At 38.2% G+C, this 19,753-nt stretch overlaps 2 protein-coding genes across 4 annotated transcripts; one reads left to right on the forward strand and one right to left on the reverse strand.

Annotated features, from left to right (window-relative positions):
* Positions 1–7,294: 7,294 nt before the first annotated feature.
* On the forward strand, positions 7,295–17,450 carry LOC130966188 (AT-rich interactive domain-containing protein 4). 3 transcript variants are annotated; one of them, XM_057890964.1, is made up of 16 exons: positions 7,295–8,109; positions 8,223–8,414; positions 8,509–8,562; positions 9,098–9,186; positions 9,776–10,046; positions 10,163–10,219; positions 10,937–10,968; positions 11,394–11,529; positions 11,628–11,801; positions 13,375–13,914; positions 14,058–14,195; positions 14,269–14,367; positions 15,322–15,422; positions 15,510–15,603; positions 16,060–16,199; positions 17,221–17,450. In XM_057890964.1, exons 1-15 carry the CDS (start codon positions 7,942–7,944, stop codon positions 16,153–16,155), a joined length of 2,241 nt encoding a protein of 746 aa, XP_057746947.1. In that variant the 5' UTR covers positions 7,295–7,941; the 3' UTR covers positions 16,156–16,199; positions 17,221–17,450. The 3 variants fall into 3 exon arrangements, with proteins under 3 accessions (XP_057746947.1, XP_057746946.1, XP_057746948.1); XM_057890963.1 differs by lacking the exon at positions 17,221–17,450 and having other exon boundaries at positions 7,296–8,109; positions 16,060–16,527; XM_057890965.1 differs by lacking the exon at positions 17,221–17,450 and having other exon boundaries at positions 7,297–8,109; positions 15,513–15,603; positions 16,060–16,527.
* On the reverse strand, positions 16,674–18,107 carry LOC130966189 (E3 ubiquitin-protein ligase RSL1-like). Its single transcript, XM_057890966.1, has 2 exons — positions 17,200–18,107; positions 16,674–16,962 (listed from the first exon to the last, which is right to left on the reverse strand). The coding sequence occupies exons 1-2, from the start codon at positions 18,105–18,107 to the stop codon at positions 16,884–16,886; spliced, it is 987 nt and encodes a 328-aa protein (XP_057746949.1). The 3' UTR covers positions 16,674–16,883.
* Between the last annotated feature and the right edge of the window lie 1,646 nt (positions 18,108–19,753).

A 19,753-nucleotide genomic window follows, 5' to 3' on the forward strand; every position in this document is an offset into this window, starting at 1 on the left:
ACTTAAAGTGCAAGAAACTTAAATTGCAGTAACTTAAATGGCAAGAAAGATAAATGGCTTGAATATAAAAGGGAACTGAGGAATGGGATTGCAAGATCTAAACAAAGAGGAAATAAAGTGCAACAATTAAGGTAGCAGAATTTGAATTAGGAGCAATGGGAATTTAAACAGCAAAGAAATTAAATGCAGCAGAGGTTCCAAGAGGAACCAAGTAAAATTTGGGTCTCAGGTCTCAAGAGACTAGGTAGCAGAGCCTAGATCTCTATTTGCCTTCCTAGATCCAAGTAAACAAAGCGATTGACAGAAAATTAAAGAAGAAGTAATAGATGAACAGAATTTGAATTGAATTATGCAGAAAACAAAGTGCAAAGAGCTTGAATGGGAATTGGGACAGAATTTCCCCAATTTCACACACCCAATACTCAGAAACAGAAGAGTAAAACTGCTAAGGCAAGAATGAGGGAGAAGAGAGATCAATTCCCTCCCCAATTCTCAAAAATCTCCAAAGGAAAACTCAAAGTGAAAATTCAAAAGTAAAGGTCCAAGTGAAATTGGCCAAAGGTCCTAATTACATCAAACTAACTACTATTTATACACTTTCTATTCTTGGATGATGGGATTTGGATGGGCTTTTGGATTGGTGAAGAAATGAATTCAAATGAATTTTTAATTTGAATTTTGGCCCAAAAACCACTCCCAGGAGGCTGCCCTGCCCTTGTGGAGGGCAGGGCAGAAAATTGATGCTTGGTGCTTGGAGTTGGTGCGGCCATGGTGCGTTTTGGTGCTGCGTGGTGCGCGTCTGGCATGAGGTTGGTGCGCCAGAGGCTGCCCTGCCCGTGCCAAGGGTGGGGCAGAAAATGTTGATGCGCCAGAATTGAGAAGCGCGCGTGCGCGCGATGCACGTTGGTGCGTGGGACGCTGCCCTGCCCGCGCCAAGGGCAGGGCAGGATCGGTTTGGTGCGCCAGGGAAGGAACGCGCGCGCCAGATGCTGCCAGGACGAGGAAATTGGTGCGCCAGGAAGCAAAGTTGGTGCGCCATTCAAATTTCTGCCCTACCCGCGTCAAGGGCAGGGCAAGGTCCCTTCCTTCACATCGTGGGTTCGATCCTGGGAGGGTGCAAACACGCTAATTATTTTCTTGGTTTCTTGGCACGCTAGTCACCCTTAGTCTTTGGCTTCCTTATGGTCCCTTGCTCGAGCCTTGTAGCATGCATAGTTGATATTTTCTCCTTGATTTTCTTCCTCATGGAGCCCGATTCTGCTCTCCACAAGGGCAGGGCAGAGATTGCTTTCTCTTGGTTCCTAGGCACCATTTTGTGCTCTGCCCTTGGAGTGGGCAGGGCAGAGTTGCCTTTCTTGGTTCGGTCACTTAATGCTGCCCTCCTAGAGGGCATTCTGCCCTTGTGGAGGGCAATGTTGCTTCTCCCATTGTGATGCGGCACGCTTATCTCCTCTTTGGCCACGCTTTCCTTTTCTTGGCTACACTTCTTAGGCCACGCTTTTCATTTTCTTTTCTTTTCTTCACCTATAATGAACCAAACAACCACTCAAAGTATCACTAAATTCAAGAGGCTTATAAATCAATTAAAATTCAATTAAAATGAGCTCAAACCTCAATGATTAACATTAAATTCATGGTGGTTGCTTGATTTAAAGAAGTTATGCATTTTCACTCCAAATCACTAACTTAGGATGCAAGAAAGTGCATAAATGCTAACAAAACAAGTGAAATTAGCTTGAAAAATGGGTATATGATGACTTGTCATCATTATACACTTATTCATATGAATGCATGGTTTTACATTTGCCTTCCCAAATTGATGCTATGATTGATAACATGCTTCTTTGGCCTTAAATTCACTATTTTTAATTCTCTCTTATTCCCATTTGATGCCGTGATATATGTGTTCAGCGTTTTCAGACATTACAGGGAAGGAATGGCGTAAAGGATGGAAAAGAAGTATGCAAAAGAGGAAGGAAGACAAGGAATTAAAGATTTCATGGGCGAGCAACGACACGCACGCGCGAAGCACGTGTACACGTGGTTAGGAGAAAAAGCAGCAAGTAGCAACGCACATGCGCATAGCACACGTACGCGTGATTAGAGGAATGCACATCGACGCGCACGCGTGGACGACGCATACGCGTGGAAGGCCGTCACGTGCTGCATATCAGAATTCACCGGGGGCGATTTCTGAGCCCCTGTTTGACCCAGTTTCAGGCCCGAAAGTCCAGAATAGATGCAGGGGTGTAGCTGAGACTTGACACACTTTTTTATTCTCATTTTTTTAGTTTTAGTTTGGAAAGAATTCTAGAGAAGAAAACACTTGCTCTCATAGGGTTCTTAACTTTTCATAATTTTTCTTAGTTTTGCTTGGATTGGATCTTGAGAGAGAGTTGCTACTATCTTCGGTGGAAGTATTCGTCATTATAGTTTGCCTTTCTCTTACCTTACTCTTGTGCTTTTCCATTCAATTGCTTGGATTTATGTTATGATTTTCTTAATTTTACATTTCTTAATATAATGAACCAATTTCAGTTTTAATTCCATTACTTGTTGAATTTCTTTCAATTACTTACCATCTCCAATTTTAGTTTGATTAATTTTAATTTTAATTACTGATGAGTGGATAATTTATACGCTTTTTGGCATTATTTTTAGGTAGATTTTAGTAGGATCTAGCTACTTTTTAGTATATTTTTATTAGTTTTTAAGCAAAATTTACATTTCTAGACTTTACTATGAGTTTGTGTGTTTTTCTGTGATTTCAGGTATTTTCTGGTTGAAATTGAGGGACCTGAGCAAAAATCTGATTCAGAGGCTGAAAAAGGACTGCAGATGTTGTTGGATTCTGACCTCTCTACATTCGAAATGAATTTTCTCGTGCTACAGAAGACCAATTGGCGTGCCCTTAATTGCGTTGAAAAATAGACATCCTGGGCTTTCCAGCAATATATAATAGTCTATACTTTGCCCGAGTTTTGACAATGCAAACTGGGGTTCAAACGCCAACTTCCTGCCCTATTCTGGCGTTAAGCGCCAGAAACAGGATAAAAGATGGAGTTAAACGCCCAAACTGGCATAAAAGCTAGCGTTTAACTCCAAGAAAAGTCTCTATACATGAAAGCTTCAATGCTCAGCCCAAGCACACACCAAGTGGGCCCGGAAGTGGATTTTTGTATCATTTACTTATTTCTTTAAACCCTAGTAACTAGTCTAGTATAAATAGGACATTTTACTATTGTATTAGACATCTTTGGATTATCCTTAGATCATCTTTGGAACGTTTTTCCTTAGACTTAGAGGCTGGCCACTCAACCATGCCTAGACTATTTTCACTTGTGTATTTTCAACGGTGGAGTTTCTACACACCATAGATTAAGGTGTCAAGCTCTGCTGTTCCTCGAGTATTAATGCAAAGTACTATTGTTCTTCTATTCAATTAAAGCTTATTCCTATTCTAAGATATTCATTCGCACACAAGAACATGATGAATGTGATGATCAAGTAACACTCATCACCATTCTCACTTATGAACGCGTGCCTGACAAACACTTTCGTTCTACAAGAAAACAAGCTTGAATGCATATCTCTTGCGTTTCTAATCAACGATTCACATCGTCTCCCCTCTGACAATGGGGTATCTGAATCTGAGATTAGAACCTTCGTGGTATAGGCTAGAATTAATTGGTAGCATTCTTGAGATCCGGAAAGTCTAAACCTTGTTTGTGGTATTTCGAGTAGGATCTGAGAAGGGATGACTGTGACGAGCTTCAAACTCGCGACTGTGGGGCGTAGTGACAGACACAAAAAGGATCATTGGATCTTATTTCGACACGATCGAGAACCGATAGCTGATTAGCCATGCGGTAGCTGTGCCTGGTATTTTTCATCCGAGATGAGAAATCCGACAGTTGATTAGCCGTACAGAAACCGTAGAGGACTATTTTCACTGAGAATACGGGAGGTAGCCATTGACAACAGTGATCTCCAACATACAGCTTGCCATGGAAAGGAGTATGAATGATTGAATGAAGGCAGTAAAAAAGCAGAGATTCAGAAGGATTAACGCATCTCCATATGCTTATCTGAAATTCCCACCAATGAATTACATAAGTATCTCTATCTTTATTTTATGTTTATTTATCTTTTAATTATCAAAGCTTAATAACCATTCGAATCCGCTTGACTGAGATTTACAAGATGATGATAGCTTGCTTCAAGCCGACAATATCCGTGGGATCGACCCTTACTCACGTAAGGTATTACTTGGACGACCCAGTGCACTTGCTGGTTAGTTGTGCGGAATTGTGAGGAAAGTGTTGAGATTACGATCGCGTGTACCAAGTTTTTGGTGCCGTTGTCAGAGATCACAATTTCGTGCACCAATTACCATGTCATTTCTCTACTCCCTTCATATGTTTGTGGAAATGGCATTCATATCAATGGAGTAGAGCTCCCAACTTGACTTTGGAGTTGATTAATAGGGAACCCATGAGTTGGAATACTTAAGTTTTAATAGGTAATTGGAAGTTGCTGCCAATTAGATTATCACTAACTCTAATCCTCCATTGGGAAGCGATTAGGACTTGTGAATCGAAGTTGGTTACCTATTTGACTTTCCTTTATTAATTAAAGGATAACCAAATAGAAGCAACAACCATTTCTCTATTATACTTGGGAAACCAATAAGGAAAGAAATTTCGATTAATTTTCTCCTAGTCAAGGCTTTTTATTTTAACTATACAACATCTCTTATTATCATTCTCCGCTTTAACTTTTAGCTATTTAATTTTCCGTTTTCAAACCTCATAAATTTCATAAAAAACTCCTAATCAATAATTCGCACCTTGTTTCAACTCGTTGGGAAACGACCTAGGAATTCTACTCCCAGTGTTTTATTCTTAATTGTGACACCCTTTTTAAATTGATAAGTGGAATTTTCGCCGGTTAAGAACTGTGCTCGCAATACTATTCTTATTATAAATTCTTAATTGGCAATTTTTCGCGCGTCATGAATCCAAGAGAAGAGTGCAAGGCCATCACCTCTGAGGCTGAGGTCGAATCTGGAGAGAATGGGGTGGCGTTGAATGCCAGTGAAGAGCATATCACCGGGCGTTCAACGCCCAAGCTGACAGCAAGCTTGGCGCTGAACGCCAGTGAGGAATCCCTCACTGGGCGTTCAATGCCCATCCTGGTAGCAGAGCTGGCGTTGAACGCCAGCCACGGAGCACTGGCTGGGCGTTCAACGCCCAAACAGGCAGGCATTCTGGCGCTGAACGCCAGTGAGGAACCCCTAACTGGGGATTCAACGCCCACACAGCCAGGGAAGCTGGCGTTGAACGCCAGCAAGGATACCCCTGCTGGGTGTTCAACGCTCAAAAGGATAGAGGAACTGGCATTTAACGCCAGTAAGGGTGCACAACATGGGTGTTTAACGCCCAAAGAGCTAACAGAGTTGGCGTTAAACGCTAGTGAAAGCACACCTTCTGAGTGTTCAATTCTCACTCAGGAAACCCCTATCCCAGAACCAAAGGAAGCCAAGGCTCACATAAAAACCATAGAGGTTTCTTTGCATGCACTTCTACAATGCATGAGTTCTGATGATTACTCATCCTCTGATGAGGATGAAGTCACTAGGGAAGAGCAAGTTGCTCGGTACCTAGGAGCTCTCATGAAGCTGAATGCCAAGTTACTTGGTACAAAGCCTTTGGAGGAGGAACCTCCATTGCTTTCCAAAGAACTCAATGCTTTGGTTCAGCAGAAGCTACCTCAAAAGCTTTCAGATCCTGGACGCTTCCGGATTCCTTGCACCATAGGCACCATGACCTTTGAAAAGACTCTGTGTGACCTAGAGTCAAGCATAAACCTCATGCCACTCTCTGTAATGGAGAAGTTGGGAATCCTTGAGGTACAAGCTGCAAACATCTCATTAGAGATGACAGACAAGACAATGAAGAAACCATATGGCTTAGTAGAGGATGTCTTTGTAAAAGTTGAAGACCACTACATCCTTGGAAACTTCATAGTCTTGGGTATTAGAGAGGATGAGGATGACTCTGTCATCCTTGAAAGACCTTTCCTAGCCACTGCCAATGCTATCATTGATGTGGCTAAGGGAGAACTGACTCTACAACTAGGGGAGGACCACATCTTGTTCAAGATGCCTCATCCCAATTGTCCCTCAAATAAAAGAGAGATAACTGTGCAACACCTAGTGTTCCAACCCTCTCTTTTTGCATAGAGCTTTACAGAGCCCCCAAACATCAATTCTAAATTTGGTGTTGGGCAGCCATCAACAAGCTCTAAGCACAAAGGTACTAAGAAGAAAGTACCTAAAGGCTGGAGGGATAAGAAAGTCCCAACCGAAGGCCTCTCCCCCTGGCATAATAGTTGTCTTCACAAAAAAACCAGTCTTACCACATAAAGTGAGTTGTATCTTGTCTCTGGAGCATGTGGAGTTCATTCATGAGAAGACAGAAAGAAAGTTCACTGTAAGAGGCGAAAATCTGAGTCCATATTCACCTCCGTAAGGAGCTAACTGTCAAGCTAATGCCGTTAAAAAAACGCTTAGTCTTATGTCAAAATTCTTGAAGATCTAATGGTTACTTTATTCAGAACAAATATAATTTGTATCCATTATTTTTTTGGTCTCCATTACTATTTTATTTGATTTGGCCTGTATGAATTTTATGAACCTTAAAGATTACAAGCTCTGGAAAGTAAGAAGAACCTCATGTGGTACAACAACAAAGAGAACCAATTGTTCTATCCTTGGGAACTATAGAACACAAGAAAACATGCTGAGGTTGGTGTTGGTGGTGTTGTCGTTGTTGGGATTGGGCGCAAAGTTATTAATTTATTCTTCCTTTCTAAAAATTACGGAATCGTGTGAAAGAGATTTCTCAATTCTCATGCCTCTCATTTAATTTAATACTATATAAAATAAGAACAGGAATTTATCTGTCTAGCTATCTATATACAATTATCATTTTCATTTTCATTCTCCCCTTCTATTATTTTAATCTATTTCTTTTGGATTTGATCTCATTATATATATTGTTTCGTCAAAAGGTTAAATCTAATCAGAATCGTACGTATATGGATTTAGGAAATCGCTGGCCAAACAACAACAACAACAACAACGTGGGCAGGATTTTTAATGCTTTTTGTGTGGTTATGTTGGTTACTTTGACTGACCCCAATCACTTGTGCTTTCAAGAGTAAGAATGTTTTAGGGACTGTGCCCTCAATACACACAAACACAAAAAGGTCTCTCAGTTTTTCTTTCTTTCTTTCTTTCTTTCTTTATTCATTTTGTTTTTGTTTTAAGGCGCATAAGTAATTTGTTATTTTTTTATTCCTTTTATTTTTCTGTCTAATTTACTAACGGGTCTTTTAGTTTGGTGGTGAATTGGGGGTTAAAGAATTTGCTTCCTTTTCAGACCTATTAGGCAGCGTTTCTTCGATTTAGGGGTTTGGATTTTCCTTCTGATTTCTTCGTTTTAGCCTAGCTGTGGATTGAGGATATTACCTCGTTTTGACCAATTTGGTTCGCAGAATTCTCGCCTCCCCTTGAGCTTGCTCGCTGCCTTCTCTTCTTTCTCAAAGTTCCTTTATTTTATTCGCCAAATTGCTGGGTTTTTGCAAGCCAGAACCTTCTTCATACTTGCTTATTTCTTGGTGGATTTGCCATCTTGAGGAGTTAATTTGGTGTTCTATGATTTCTTTTGTTTTGGTGGTTTTGCAATGGTTAGAGGCGTTGGGTTGATAGATAGATAGATAGATAAGTAGATAGATAGACAGATAGACCAGTTGGGGAACATTGAAGAAGTTATTGTAGTAGTTTTGGGTTTTTAGTTCTTTTAGTGAGAATTGTTAATGTGCCCTTTTTTTACTGATATTTAACTGGAGAAGTTGTGCCTCTGGCATGCATAAAAAATGATGTTCCATTCTCAGGGTTCTTCAAGGCCTTCTAGTCTTCTTGCTGTCCTGAATGGTGGTAAATCATGTGAGGATAAGCAAAAAGAGAAGCAAGAGGAAGCTTCTGCTTCGGAGAATCAATCACAATACCCCTTTCCGGAGCTTTCTTCCTCTGGTCGTCTTGAGGTGACCACTGAGTTCGTTCCTTTTGTTTTAATTTTTTTTTTTTGTTTTGTTTGATTTGCATTTAGAAGAATTCTGATGGAATGGCATGTTGAACTTGTGTGAGAATTCTTTAGGTGACGGTATTAACTAAACCTACTGTGGATGAACTCGGTCGAGTAATTGAGCAACTGCAGCCAGATTTTGTTTACCTACAAGGTAGACAGCTAGAAGAAAGTGGAGAAATTGGATCTCTTATATGGGAAGATTTTGACCTGTCTAGTCCAGAAGCATTATGTGCATTGTTTTGTTCAAAATTACCTAATACTGTGAGTGTCATATGAATAGTGATTTTCTTTCATGATTGTTTGACATGGATGGTGTGGTGTTTTGTTCCCAACCTATTTTCCGGTGATTTTGTAGGTTTATTTGGAAACTCCTAAGGGAGAAAACTTGGCAGAGGCACTCCACTCTAAGGTCACATTGATAGCAGGCAATCTATAGTAATTTTTTTATCTGAAAAGTTAGATTGGTCTGAAAGAATTTAAAGAGATCATTGTTAAATTTGGGTGCTAAAGCAGGACTTACCACCTGTTCCGATAAACCCGCGTATCATTTTATTTTAATTCTATGGAAGTTAAAAAGAGACAATTTTAATATTTTTTGGTCACATTTAGCCATAAAGCTTATAACATCCCAAAAAGTCATTTTTAGTGCTTTTTGAGAATCTAAAATATCTAGCTTCTTAATCTGCATTTTTTCAGAAATACTCGAAAGAAACACTTATGTTAATCTTACCATATACCTTCTATAATATAACTTATGCATTAGCTATTTTTTAGTAGTTCGTTTCATAGAAGTGCTTAAATAACTTATCTACTCGAAATGGCCCTTAAAGACGTGACAGTACAAGATATGGGCTTTTTTCTAATGAAAATTAGTCAATGTGATTATATTTTTCCTAACTCCCATTTCCAGTGAAAAGCAATTTAATTAAGGTTCTGTTTGGCAGGGAATTCCTTACACCATATATTGGGAAAATGACTTTTTAAAGTATGCAGCTTCTCATTTTCATCAAGCTTTGTTCTCAGTGGCACAGAGGTATGGTCATTTACCAGGTTGGGGCTGTTGAGCTTTACTTTTATCATTGTCTGTACTCATTTGTCATTTCTGTTATTTCCTGGGTGGCAATGGGTTTATGATTGTGATAGGAACTGAGATCTAGCAGAATTAGGGATTTTATTGATGAACTGGGGATTGTGAATCACAATCCCCTTATTGAAGTATACTGTTGGAACTAACCAACTCTCTGGGAGAATTTTTCCTCTCCTGAACCAACAAACTGAACAGATTTTTTTCTAACTGACTTAAAACTAACTAATCCCTAGTATTTATGAGCAGCAGCTAGGCCTAGCCCTACTGCTACTAAACCTGCTAAACTAGCTTAAAAGGAACAAACAACTTGTTTCTATCCGATTGTCATCACACTTCACTAATTAACTTTGGCTTCTAGTAATGAAGCAATGACATGAGATATTTTTGCTCCTTTTAATTGCCTTTAGCAAGTTGCAGAAATTGGATGCAGTTTTGTTATGGATTGTTTCTTATGTATATACATATATTAATCAATATATATAGCATGTATATGAAGTAATATTTTGTTTCTGATGATTGATATTATGCACTGCAGTACATCGAGTCACACATGGGATGCTTTCCAGCTTGCTCTTGCAACTTTCAGACTATACTGTGTACGAAACAATGTCTTTCCTCCTAACAATAATAAAGGTGGTGGCAAGCTTGGGCCACAAATTCTTGGTGACCCTCCCAATATTGATGTTGGTACAAGTGAACATGACATAGAACAGGAGGAGACTGAACCTGAGAGCATTTCTGCTATAACAATATATGATACTGATGTGAACATGAGATTTCTTGTTTGTGGAGTTAATTGCACTTCGGTAGGCATGCATGACTTAGCTATTTGGCTTTTGAGAAGGTTGTTATTGTAACTCCCCTTAATACTTACCTGTTAAAAACTAATTTTTTTTGCTTCTTCTTTCTTTCCTTGGAAAAGGATGCTTTTTTATTGGGGTCATTAGAGGATGGACTTAATGCTCTCCTATGCACAGAAGTAAGTGGCCTGTATATGATTGTTTGCAGTTCTTGGGTTATCTTTTGTTCCTTTTTGGGTGTTGGACGTACAGCATTTTCAAATGCTTAACAACTTGTAATATGTGCTCTGAATAAAAGGATTTGCTGCATCTTTGTATGCTTTTTCCTTGAAATTGCTTGCTTTCCTTTGATCAGCTGTTGTACTAAATTTGGACCTTAAAAAGATCTGTCATTATTTGAAGAAAAACTTATTGCATTTTTCAAATTGTCTGGACAATACAATCTACATGAACATAATACGATAGAGGAATATGGATGGATCAGTTTGGTACTTGTTCCTAACCTTTTTTTATTCTTAAAGGTTGTTATGTTTCATCAATAACACACCCAAAGTAAACTGTTTATCTAATATCAAGATCACATCGAGGATAAGTGCCAAATGATGCAGTGGTTTTTCCTTAAATCACTGGAATAATGAAAATCTGGTATAATTTAGTGACCATATAAGTGTAACAACACCAAGCTTTTTCCCAATATACGGGGGTCAAAGGACATAATGATATTATCATGTAAAATTTGTTTGTCAACACAATTTAAATATAGTGGTTTTATTCTACCTTTTAACTGTTGACCTCAAATCCATCTGGTCTACTATTTGTACTCTCCTTACTGGGAAGTTCTTTTAATTGCTGATGTCTAGTATTTCTGTTTTCACTTTGTTCTGGCTTTTCTGCAGATACGTGGATGTAAACTTTACAACCGAACAAGGTATTTGATGTTTGTGGTAGATGACACATTTATATTCCTGTGATGTTTAATTATATATTATTCTGTTGAAAATAGGAATATAGGATTATTTTGGTTGACTGGGATATTTTATAAGTGACTGTCAAACAAATCCACACGTGTATTTTTTAGGAGCACTAATATTTAACTTTTGAACTGATATGACTTGTTTAACAACAATAACTCAAATATCATCCTCATAGGTGGGGTCAGTTATATTGATTAAATAACATCATAACATCTAGTGTAAATAACACAAGAATTTGTGGAATAGGCAAAGAGTTGGCCATACTAGGACTATGAGTTTTTATTCTCTAGTTTCTTCTCTTCTTTTTCTTTCTTTTTTTCTTTTCAACATCTTATTCTGTCATTATTTAATTATTTTTCCCATTGAACGTATTTTATAGTGCTCCACTACCACCTCTCCAAGCAGCAACATTCTCACGTGGTTTGGTGACCATGCGTTGTGATATATCCACTTGTAGTTCTGCTCATATATCACTTTTGGTGTCTGGTAGTGCAGATACTTGTTTTAATGATCAGGCAAGGGTGAATTATGTTTTCATGACCTTCAACATCTGTACTCTTTTAACTTCTTATTTACTCGTACTATTTTTCTACTTTCTTTGGGATTTCCTCAGCTTTTGGAGAATCATATTAAAAAAGAGCTCATTGAGAAGAGTCAGCTTGTTCAAGCAGTTCCTAATCACGTACGAAGCAAATTGTCTTACTCTGAGCCTCGAAGATCATCCTCAGTAGCCTGTGGATCAAGCGTCTTTGAAGTTTGCATGCGTGTTCCTGCATGGGCTTCACAGGTTAATGATCAACTTTGATGGTGTCTTTTTTATATGGAAGTTCTTGCTTCTGTTATGATGATGAATAACTGGGTTACTTGGATGCACTAGTTATATTAACAAGATGTATGGATTTATGAGATGCTATATGTAGATTTAATAAATAAAGTGGTGTACACTGCTCAAGTAAATAATTCCATTTTGTTAGTTGGTGAGAAGATTAAGCAATGCTAGCCAATATAGGAGGATTTGCAAGACAGGATTTCTCTATTGTGTTATATATGATTATTATAAACTTTGTTTATGAAGCCTTACATGGTTGATGGTCCTTCATTTCCAGTATAAGGTCACATAAAATGTTGTTGTCTTTTAACTTATGCTTTAAAGGTCCTTATACTGGTCTCTCAGACTTTTTAAAGCAGGCATGACTTCATTCTAGAAATAGAAGGAATAGCTGAAATTGTTTGAATGCCATCTTTTAGTTATTTTTGGTGTTTGTGACAGAAATAATAAAAAAAAAAATCGAACTTTATCTATCATAATCAAACTTCCGTGGTACATGCTTTTTTGTCGATGACATCATCTTTATGGGAGAATCAAGGGAAGATTTAAATTATATATTAGATTTGTTTAGAGAAGCTTTAAAGATGAATTCTTTGTGCATAAGCCATAGTAAGGCTGAATATATGGAATGTAAGTTCGAAACGAGGAGGGGAAACACTAACATAGAAGTGAAAACTGGGAAAGCATCTTATTGTACAGGATTCAGGCAGGCTGGTTAGTGTTGAAGTGTGTCTAGTTTTATGTGACAAAAAAGTACCTATAAAATTTAAGGGTAAATTTTATTGCACTATAATTAGGTCAGCTATGTTATATGGAACGGAGTATTGGACCATAAAAGGGTAAGTGTGAACACAAGTTTAGTTTAGCAGAGATGTGGATGTTTAGATGGATGAGCGGCCAAACACGTATAGATAGAATATGGAATGAGGATGTAAGAGAGAAAGTTGGTGTAGAATCTTTTGTTGAAATGATAGTAGAATTTTGTTTTAGGTGATTTGGACATGTGGGAAGAAGATTGGCAGAGCAATCTAGTTAGAAGGGTGAGACAAGTGCTGAAAGATAGAGAAAGACCTAAAAAGACTATACACGAGGTGGTGAAAGGTGATCTATGCGCAAACAGCGTTGCTATAAACATGATATATGATATGGCATAATGACGTCATTTGATCTATGTAGCTGACCCCACTAGCGTCGTTGTATTAGGTCTGTAACATTACATTGTGAGCTTCTCGGCTTTTCTATATTTTGAACAGCTAAATATTATTTTGGCAGAACATATGAAGTTATTTATAATCCTCTCCTATGAATGGCGTTGTTGTTGTATTAGGTCTATATTACATTGTTAGCTTCTCGGCTTTTCTATATTTTGAACAGCTAAATATTATTTTGGCATTATTATCCTCTCCAATGAATTGGCTTGATCTTTTAAGCAGTTGTGACGGCATGATCTTTGTTGAATTCTCATTACTTAAGTTTCAATTTAGTGCAGGACCTTATCTTTTGACTTGGGTGTTTTGTTATTTGTTCACAGATTCTGAGACAGCTGGCTCCTAATGTATCATACCGTAGCCTAGTGATTTTGGGAGTTGCTAGTATTCAAGGATTGCCAGTTGCATCATTTCATAAAGATGATGCTGAACGTCTCCTTTTCTTTTGTACTAGGAAGGGGAAAGAAAACTCTAGTAATGATCCTGTTTTCTCTGGGTATCCTACATGGCTGATGCCTCCAGCACCTAGTCGAAAAAGATTTGAACCATGCTCTAGGAAAAAGTCAGAGGATTTTCGTAGTGATAGACATAAATTAGATTTTGCTGCAATGAGACCAATTCCTCATTCTAATTATCATAAGATTCTTCCCTTTTCGGGATTATCTGAGGGTGAAAGGCATGGGGAACATGGAAAGTCAAATCAGTTACTTGCTCCTATTAGGCATAATGTTGTAGGCATAAATTCTGTACCAAAGAGGAAATCTGCATCAAACACATTTCAAGCTCTTCAGGTTATTTCTTTAAATCCGCTACCTATGAAAAAGCATGGTTGTGACAGAGCTCCGATACGAGTTTGCTCAGAGGTGTTTACTTGATTTTTGCTTGGTGATCTTTGCTATCCTCATTGATATCATGCCATGTTTGACCTTATCCTTGTGTCAGATATGATATTATCAATGCAATTTTTTTTAATCTTTGACTGGGTTTCTCATAAATTGTCTGGCAGGAGGAATTCTTGAGGGATGTGATGCAGTTTCTAATCCATCGAGGGCATAATCGCCTAGTCCCACCGGGTGGGATAGCGGAGTTTCCTGATGCCATTCTCAATGCAAAACGCCTTGATCTTTTCAACCTGTATAGAGAGGTACGAACATTTGACTATGTATAGCTAGTTGCATGGTATTCTAGAATTTGTGACTAACACATTAGCATTTCAGGTGGTTTCAAGAGGAGGCTTTCATGTTGGGAATGGTATCAACTGGAAAGGGCAAGTTTTCTCAAAGATGCGGAATCACACTTTGACAAATAGAATGACGGTATGGATTGTAATGTTATCTCTGTTTTCCTCATTACAAGTCATTCCCCCCTGCTAAATACTGTTACCGAATGTTTCCTTACATTTCACGTCATTCCCCCTTGCTAAATAATCCTTTTTTTTATTGACAGTTTTATCAAGCATCTTAAATTTGAGATCAGTGTGGTTTTTTTTTTACCTCTGTTTTCCTATGTTGTTCTTGTCCATATCAAGCATTCAGTAGTTTGTTTTAGTTTACAACAGCATGGTATGCATACTTTTCCCCTTTTTTTTAGTACTCTCTTACATAGTTAAGCATTCATTGTAGGATATGCATTGCTTATTCCCTTGTTTAAGTATTAGGAGTTCGTGTTCTTATCATTTCCCTCTCCTACTTTTTGCATTGAAGTTTGAACATAACTTGTTCTGGACTTGGGAGGTGAGTAACTTGTCTATCCTTGGTGCTTCTTTTGTTGCTGCTAATTTTGGTAAATTCCATTGGCACGATGTCAAGCTGATTTGCATGTTTTGTACTTATGTTTGATTCTGATAATCAGGTGTTCCCTGAAGTGCAATTATTGTGAGCTCTAGTGAACACCAAAATGTTAAATTGTATATGCAAATGCTGACTTAGACGTGGCGTACCTAAGTCAATTGCTCATTGTGCTATAATTATCTGATATTCTAGTTACATTATCCATTGTGTCAGCTTTGTCAGAGATTCTATTTTCCTTCACATGAAATACTGTCTGTTCTTTTCATAACAAGTTCTACAAAATGGAAAAGGAAAACAAGAAATATTTTTGTGCGCAACATCTGTTTAATCGTTCTTAGAACTTTGTGAATAAATTGGAAACATTTTGCGTGTATTTGTGGTTTGCAAACGATTGCATTCATGCTTATTGCTATTCTCAGGACTTTTAACTTAAGAATATGTGCAATCTTAGAAGCATTGACAGTTTCTTTCTGTTATCAGGGTGTTGGCAATACATTGAAGAGACATTATGAGACTTATCTTTTAGAATATGAATTAGCTCACGATGACGTAGATGGGGAGTGCTGCTTGTTGTGTCACAGGTCTGTCTCCTCTCTAGTCTCTATTATATAACTGAAATTTGCCAAATTATGTCTTATTACTATCTTTTACTTTTCATGTTGGCTCAGCAGTAGTGCAGCAGGGGACTGGGTGAACTGTGGTATATGTGGTGAGTGGGCTCACTTTGGATGTGATAGGCGGCAGGGACTTGGGGCATTTAAGGTATTATGGAACTTTGATTCTTTAGTCTCAATGCCTTGTTGATCTAAATTCTTAACAACTAACAATTTCATGGTTAGTAAAAGCCTTAAAAGATTTACCGCGTTTTTTTTGTCAAATATGTTGCAATTTAAGGCTTAATGGCAATTGTCTTTGTTGCCATTTTGGTGGGTGAAAAAATTTCAAGGGGAAGTGAAGTTGGATTTGAAATTTCAATTGTCTTTATTTTGGGTTGGATTGTAATTATTAAGTTATGGTCTTGCTTGTGGCTTAGTCACAATTGGGATGTGTATACAAGTGAATACCAATTGAAATGCGATTTTCGCATCTGGGCAGCAAGTGTCACTGTGCGAAAAATCATGCACTTTAATTTTCACGTCATCTGGCATATAGCCACAAACTTTAAAGAAATGAATAGAAAATTTTTCATCTTTGTCTCTGATTTGTTTATGATGGCAGGACTATGCTAAAACTGATGGGCTGGAATACGTTTGTCCTCACTGCAGCATTTCAACTTACAGAAAAAAATCTCAAAAAACTCTCGCATTTGACTAGGAAAAATGTAAATGGCAAGGGTCCTAAACCGTTCAATTGTAAGGGTATGTTCTGAAAATTGTTGTTCTTTCGCACGTGTAATTGATTTTGAACCTTCAACATAAACATATTATGCTCCCCAAAAGGGCCATTAAAATTTTCCGCATCACTAATATATTTTCTTAATGGTGCAGTCGGCTATAGTATATGCAACATGACAATTTTGACCCTCTTTTTGCTTGATGTGTCTATATACTCTATTGTTATTGCTTGCATTTGAATCTCATTGAAAATATGTTATCCCATACAAAAGTTGCAATCTTGAAAGAGGAACAATAGTTGAGTTATCTCTGAGATCTCACTCACGGGTTTAAACCGTGAAAACAGCCAGTGATGTATATATATTACGTCATTTGGATGTGGTTTTTCCTGGACCTCGCGTGAATGAGAAATGTTTTTGCGCTGAGCTGTCATTTTATACAAAAGTTGCAATCTTGTGCAGAGTTTTAAATAGAAAAAGGGAAAAATAATATGGCTGAATTAACAAACATATAAGTTCCAAATTCAGTATTAGATAAAACGGAATTATGGGATAAACTATATTCAAGCCTTTCTTAAATATTATGATTTGAGCAAATAAACTAACAAAAATCCATAGGCATTAACATCTATACAAGTAGTTAAAGGATGAACCACTAGTTAAGGGTTTTGGTGGTCTGCAGTAATTCTTAGCTCTAAGAACTATGCACTTAACGCTTGCAGCTGCTGCAATAGTGGGTATTTTTGTTGGAAAGAGCTCCACAGCTGTAACAGAAGGCATATCCACATCTGTCACCCAAAAACACAGGAAAAATATTAACTAGGGAATATGTAGCAATACGGTATGATGTAGCAGCATCATCAATGGTTTTAATCTTCTAAGATTACATGAAGATGAATATGGATAGTTATGCACGTAATTTTGTCTTGTTAAACACCCTAGATTAAAGGGAAACAGAATATGAGAGTTATGATATAATAATATTAATAACCACAAGTCAATCAAATATCAATCGAACATCTAACCTGCATTTCATGTACATGCAGCCCTCAGATTTCTCAACATAATACTTGCACGTGGGGCACCTCTTCCACTTCTTGGTTTTAGCCAGATTCATCAGCATAATATCCTCCTTCTCCCTCTCATCCTTATTCAGGGTCTGAAACTCGTCGCAGCCAATCCCATCATGCCAAGCAACCTTGCACTGGGCACAGAACAGCCTCCGACAGTTAGGGCACTCTGATTGCCTCACCAACTCTCCGCCGTCGTTGATCATAAGCGCTGAGCAGTCCTTGAAAGGGCAATAGAATCTCTCACCCTCAACAACCACAGCCTCACACATGGCCATCCCCCATCGATCGAAAACCTCCTTCGGGAGAATCTCACGACAATCTTCCAGCTCTAAAAGCCCCTTGCATCCTGGCACCGGACACCGAATGTTAATCACATTCTCCTGAAGCTTCGACCCAACATACAGTATCACACAGTCGTTGCAGTAAGAGTGGTGGCAACCGGTGACGCAGAAAGACTCCACTAATGACTTTGTTTCAGTGCAGATTTCGCAGATGAATGGTGGGGCGCTGTTGGAGGACTCGCCTTTCTCGTTCTCATTGTTGTCCCTCTTTCTTCGTTTCCCGAAAGGGGTATTTTCGGGTTTTGCAGCGAGGATGCTGACGTCGTCGTCGTCGTCGGAGGATAGGTTGATGAGATGAGGTAGCGGGACAGCGAGGGAGGCGGCGATTGCGAGCTGGAGGTCCCTGTCTAGGGCGTAGTGTTCGACGGAGATGGGTGTGGTCTTGTCTGTGCCCTTGTGAGTGACTGGGGTGAAGACGAAATTGTCAACGTCGATTACATCGTTGGAAGGGGGAATCGGTGCAGTCCTTCTCCTTCTGTTTGATCCTGTTTGGGGATTCAGAGGGGACTGGAGGCTCATTGTTAGCAGTGGTTGAATTGAGAGCACTTGGTGTGGTGTGATCGTAAAGGGGGATTGCGGGAAGGTCTGGGCACAGACGGTTAGTGATTTATTTGAGGAGATTAAGAAAAATTTTAAATTTTTTTTGCCGATCACGTATTTTTCAACCTGACAGGTCTGTTACGGATCGTAACTCTTTAAAAAATTTGTGATTGGTCAATGGGTTATTACATGTATAAAGCAGGATTCAAATTTCTAACCCTTAGTTAAGCAAACAAGTGAATTGACTATTTGACCAAACTAAATCGGTTAAAAAAAATTCTTTAATTTGAGTTAGGTATTTTTTTTTATTGGTTCTTGCTTTCATAAGAGAATTACCTTGTGCGTATCAATACTATAAAGAAAATAAACGAGTACGAAGTCGACAAGTGAATTATATTTTTTTAATCATTATTTATTATTTATTTATTTTTTAAAAATATTATATCAAAATATATATATATTATAAATTGATATGTATATTTTTATGATTATTTTAATATTTTTTGTTAAAAGAATAAATAATTTTTTTATTATTGTAACCAAAAGATCATTTTACAATTAAAACATAAAAATTAATTATTACTCTAATAATTTCAAAAAAATTAAAACAAAATTTTTAGAAAACAAATTAGAATTTATTTATCTTCTCAGTTAATGTTTTTTTTATAGAAGTGAAATGAGTCATTGTAAGACTCTAAATTTTTAAAAATTAGATTATGTTATTTATTTATGATTTTAAAAAAAAATTCATTTAAAAATAATTTGTAAATTGAAGAATAATTTAGTATTTTCAAAGTTAATTATGTTGGATTAAATTTAGTTTTAAATTAATATTCTACTCCTTAATTGTATTAAAATGACCAAAATTACTTAAATCCTAATTTCTATCCACACCACTCAAACCCTATAATAACACAACATACACTCACCCACACCATACCTTAGCCGTCACCCTTCACCCCCTTTGGAGAGAGATGTCGCAGGCACAACTACCATTGTCACAGTCGTTGGAGGGCCGTCACCATTGGCTGAGGGTGAGAAACGCGAGGAGGGAGAGATGTGCGAGCTGAAGGAAGTTGGAGGAGTGCCGCCGCCTTTCGTATGTCGTCGTCGTCGCCTGTCACATCCTCCATCGGCGCTACTGCACGCGAGCTGGAGGAGAGGGAACTGCCGTTGCTAATCATTTTGAGTTGCTCCGTCGCCGCTGTTGGATCTGTCGTGGTGAGAAACGAGATGGAGGGGGAGCCGTTCGCCATTGTCGCTGCTGTAGGCTACGCTGCCATGGCTGTGGGCGTCGGAACCATTGCTTGAGCCGCTGCTGTTCGGTTTAGTCATTCCTCTTTAGTTACGGTAAGCGTTTTCATTCTGGAACCCTTGAAAATCAGTTTCTGTTATATATTGCTGAGATTTTTGTGGCTTTATTGCCATGGAGTTGAGTTTCGATTCTTGCATGTGCGATTAAAGTTGCTACGGCTGTTGCGAAAGTAGAGTGGAGCTAAAATTGCGGTTGCTGCTACTGCAGGCCGAGAGAAAAAGGTCTTTTTGCGCGTTTTATAGCTTTTGGATTTTGACTACTCGAGGTAGGGGCTTTTTCTTAAATTTATTTTACTTCCAAGAATTGTTAC

Source organism: Arachis stenosperma, chromosome 3 (assembly GCF_014773155.1).
Source record: "Arachis stenosperma cultivar V10309 chromosome 3, arast.V10309.gnm1.PFL2, whole genome shotgun sequence".
Taxonomy (NCBI): domain Eukaryota; kingdom Viridiplantae; phylum Streptophyta; class Magnoliopsida; order Fabales; family Fabaceae; genus Arachis; species Arachis stenosperma.

Excerpts from the sequence above, each read along its gene's own strand:
- LOC130966188 (XM_057890964.1), top strand. The coding sequence starts at position 7,942 with ATGATGTTCCATTCTCAGGGTTCTTCAAGGCCTTCTAGTCTTCTTGCT. Across the intron at positions 11,530-11,627 it reads ATACTTGTTTTAATGATCAG|CTTTTGGAGAATCATATTAA; the intron begins GCAAGGGTGAAT and ends GGATTTCCTCAG. Across the intron at positions 14,196-14,268 it reads TTTTCAACCTGTATAGAGAG|GTGGTTTCAAGAGGAGGCTT; the intron begins GTACGAACATTT and ends TTAGCATTTCAG.
- LOC130966189 (XM_057890966.1), bottom strand. The coding sequence starts at position 18,107 with ATGAGCCTCCAGTCCCCTCTGAATCCCCAAACAGGATCAAACAGAAGG. Across the intron at positions 16,963-17,199 it reads TGCATGTACATGAAATGCAG|ATGTGGATATGCCTTCTGTT; the intron begins GTTAGATGTTCG and ends TTTGGGTGACAG.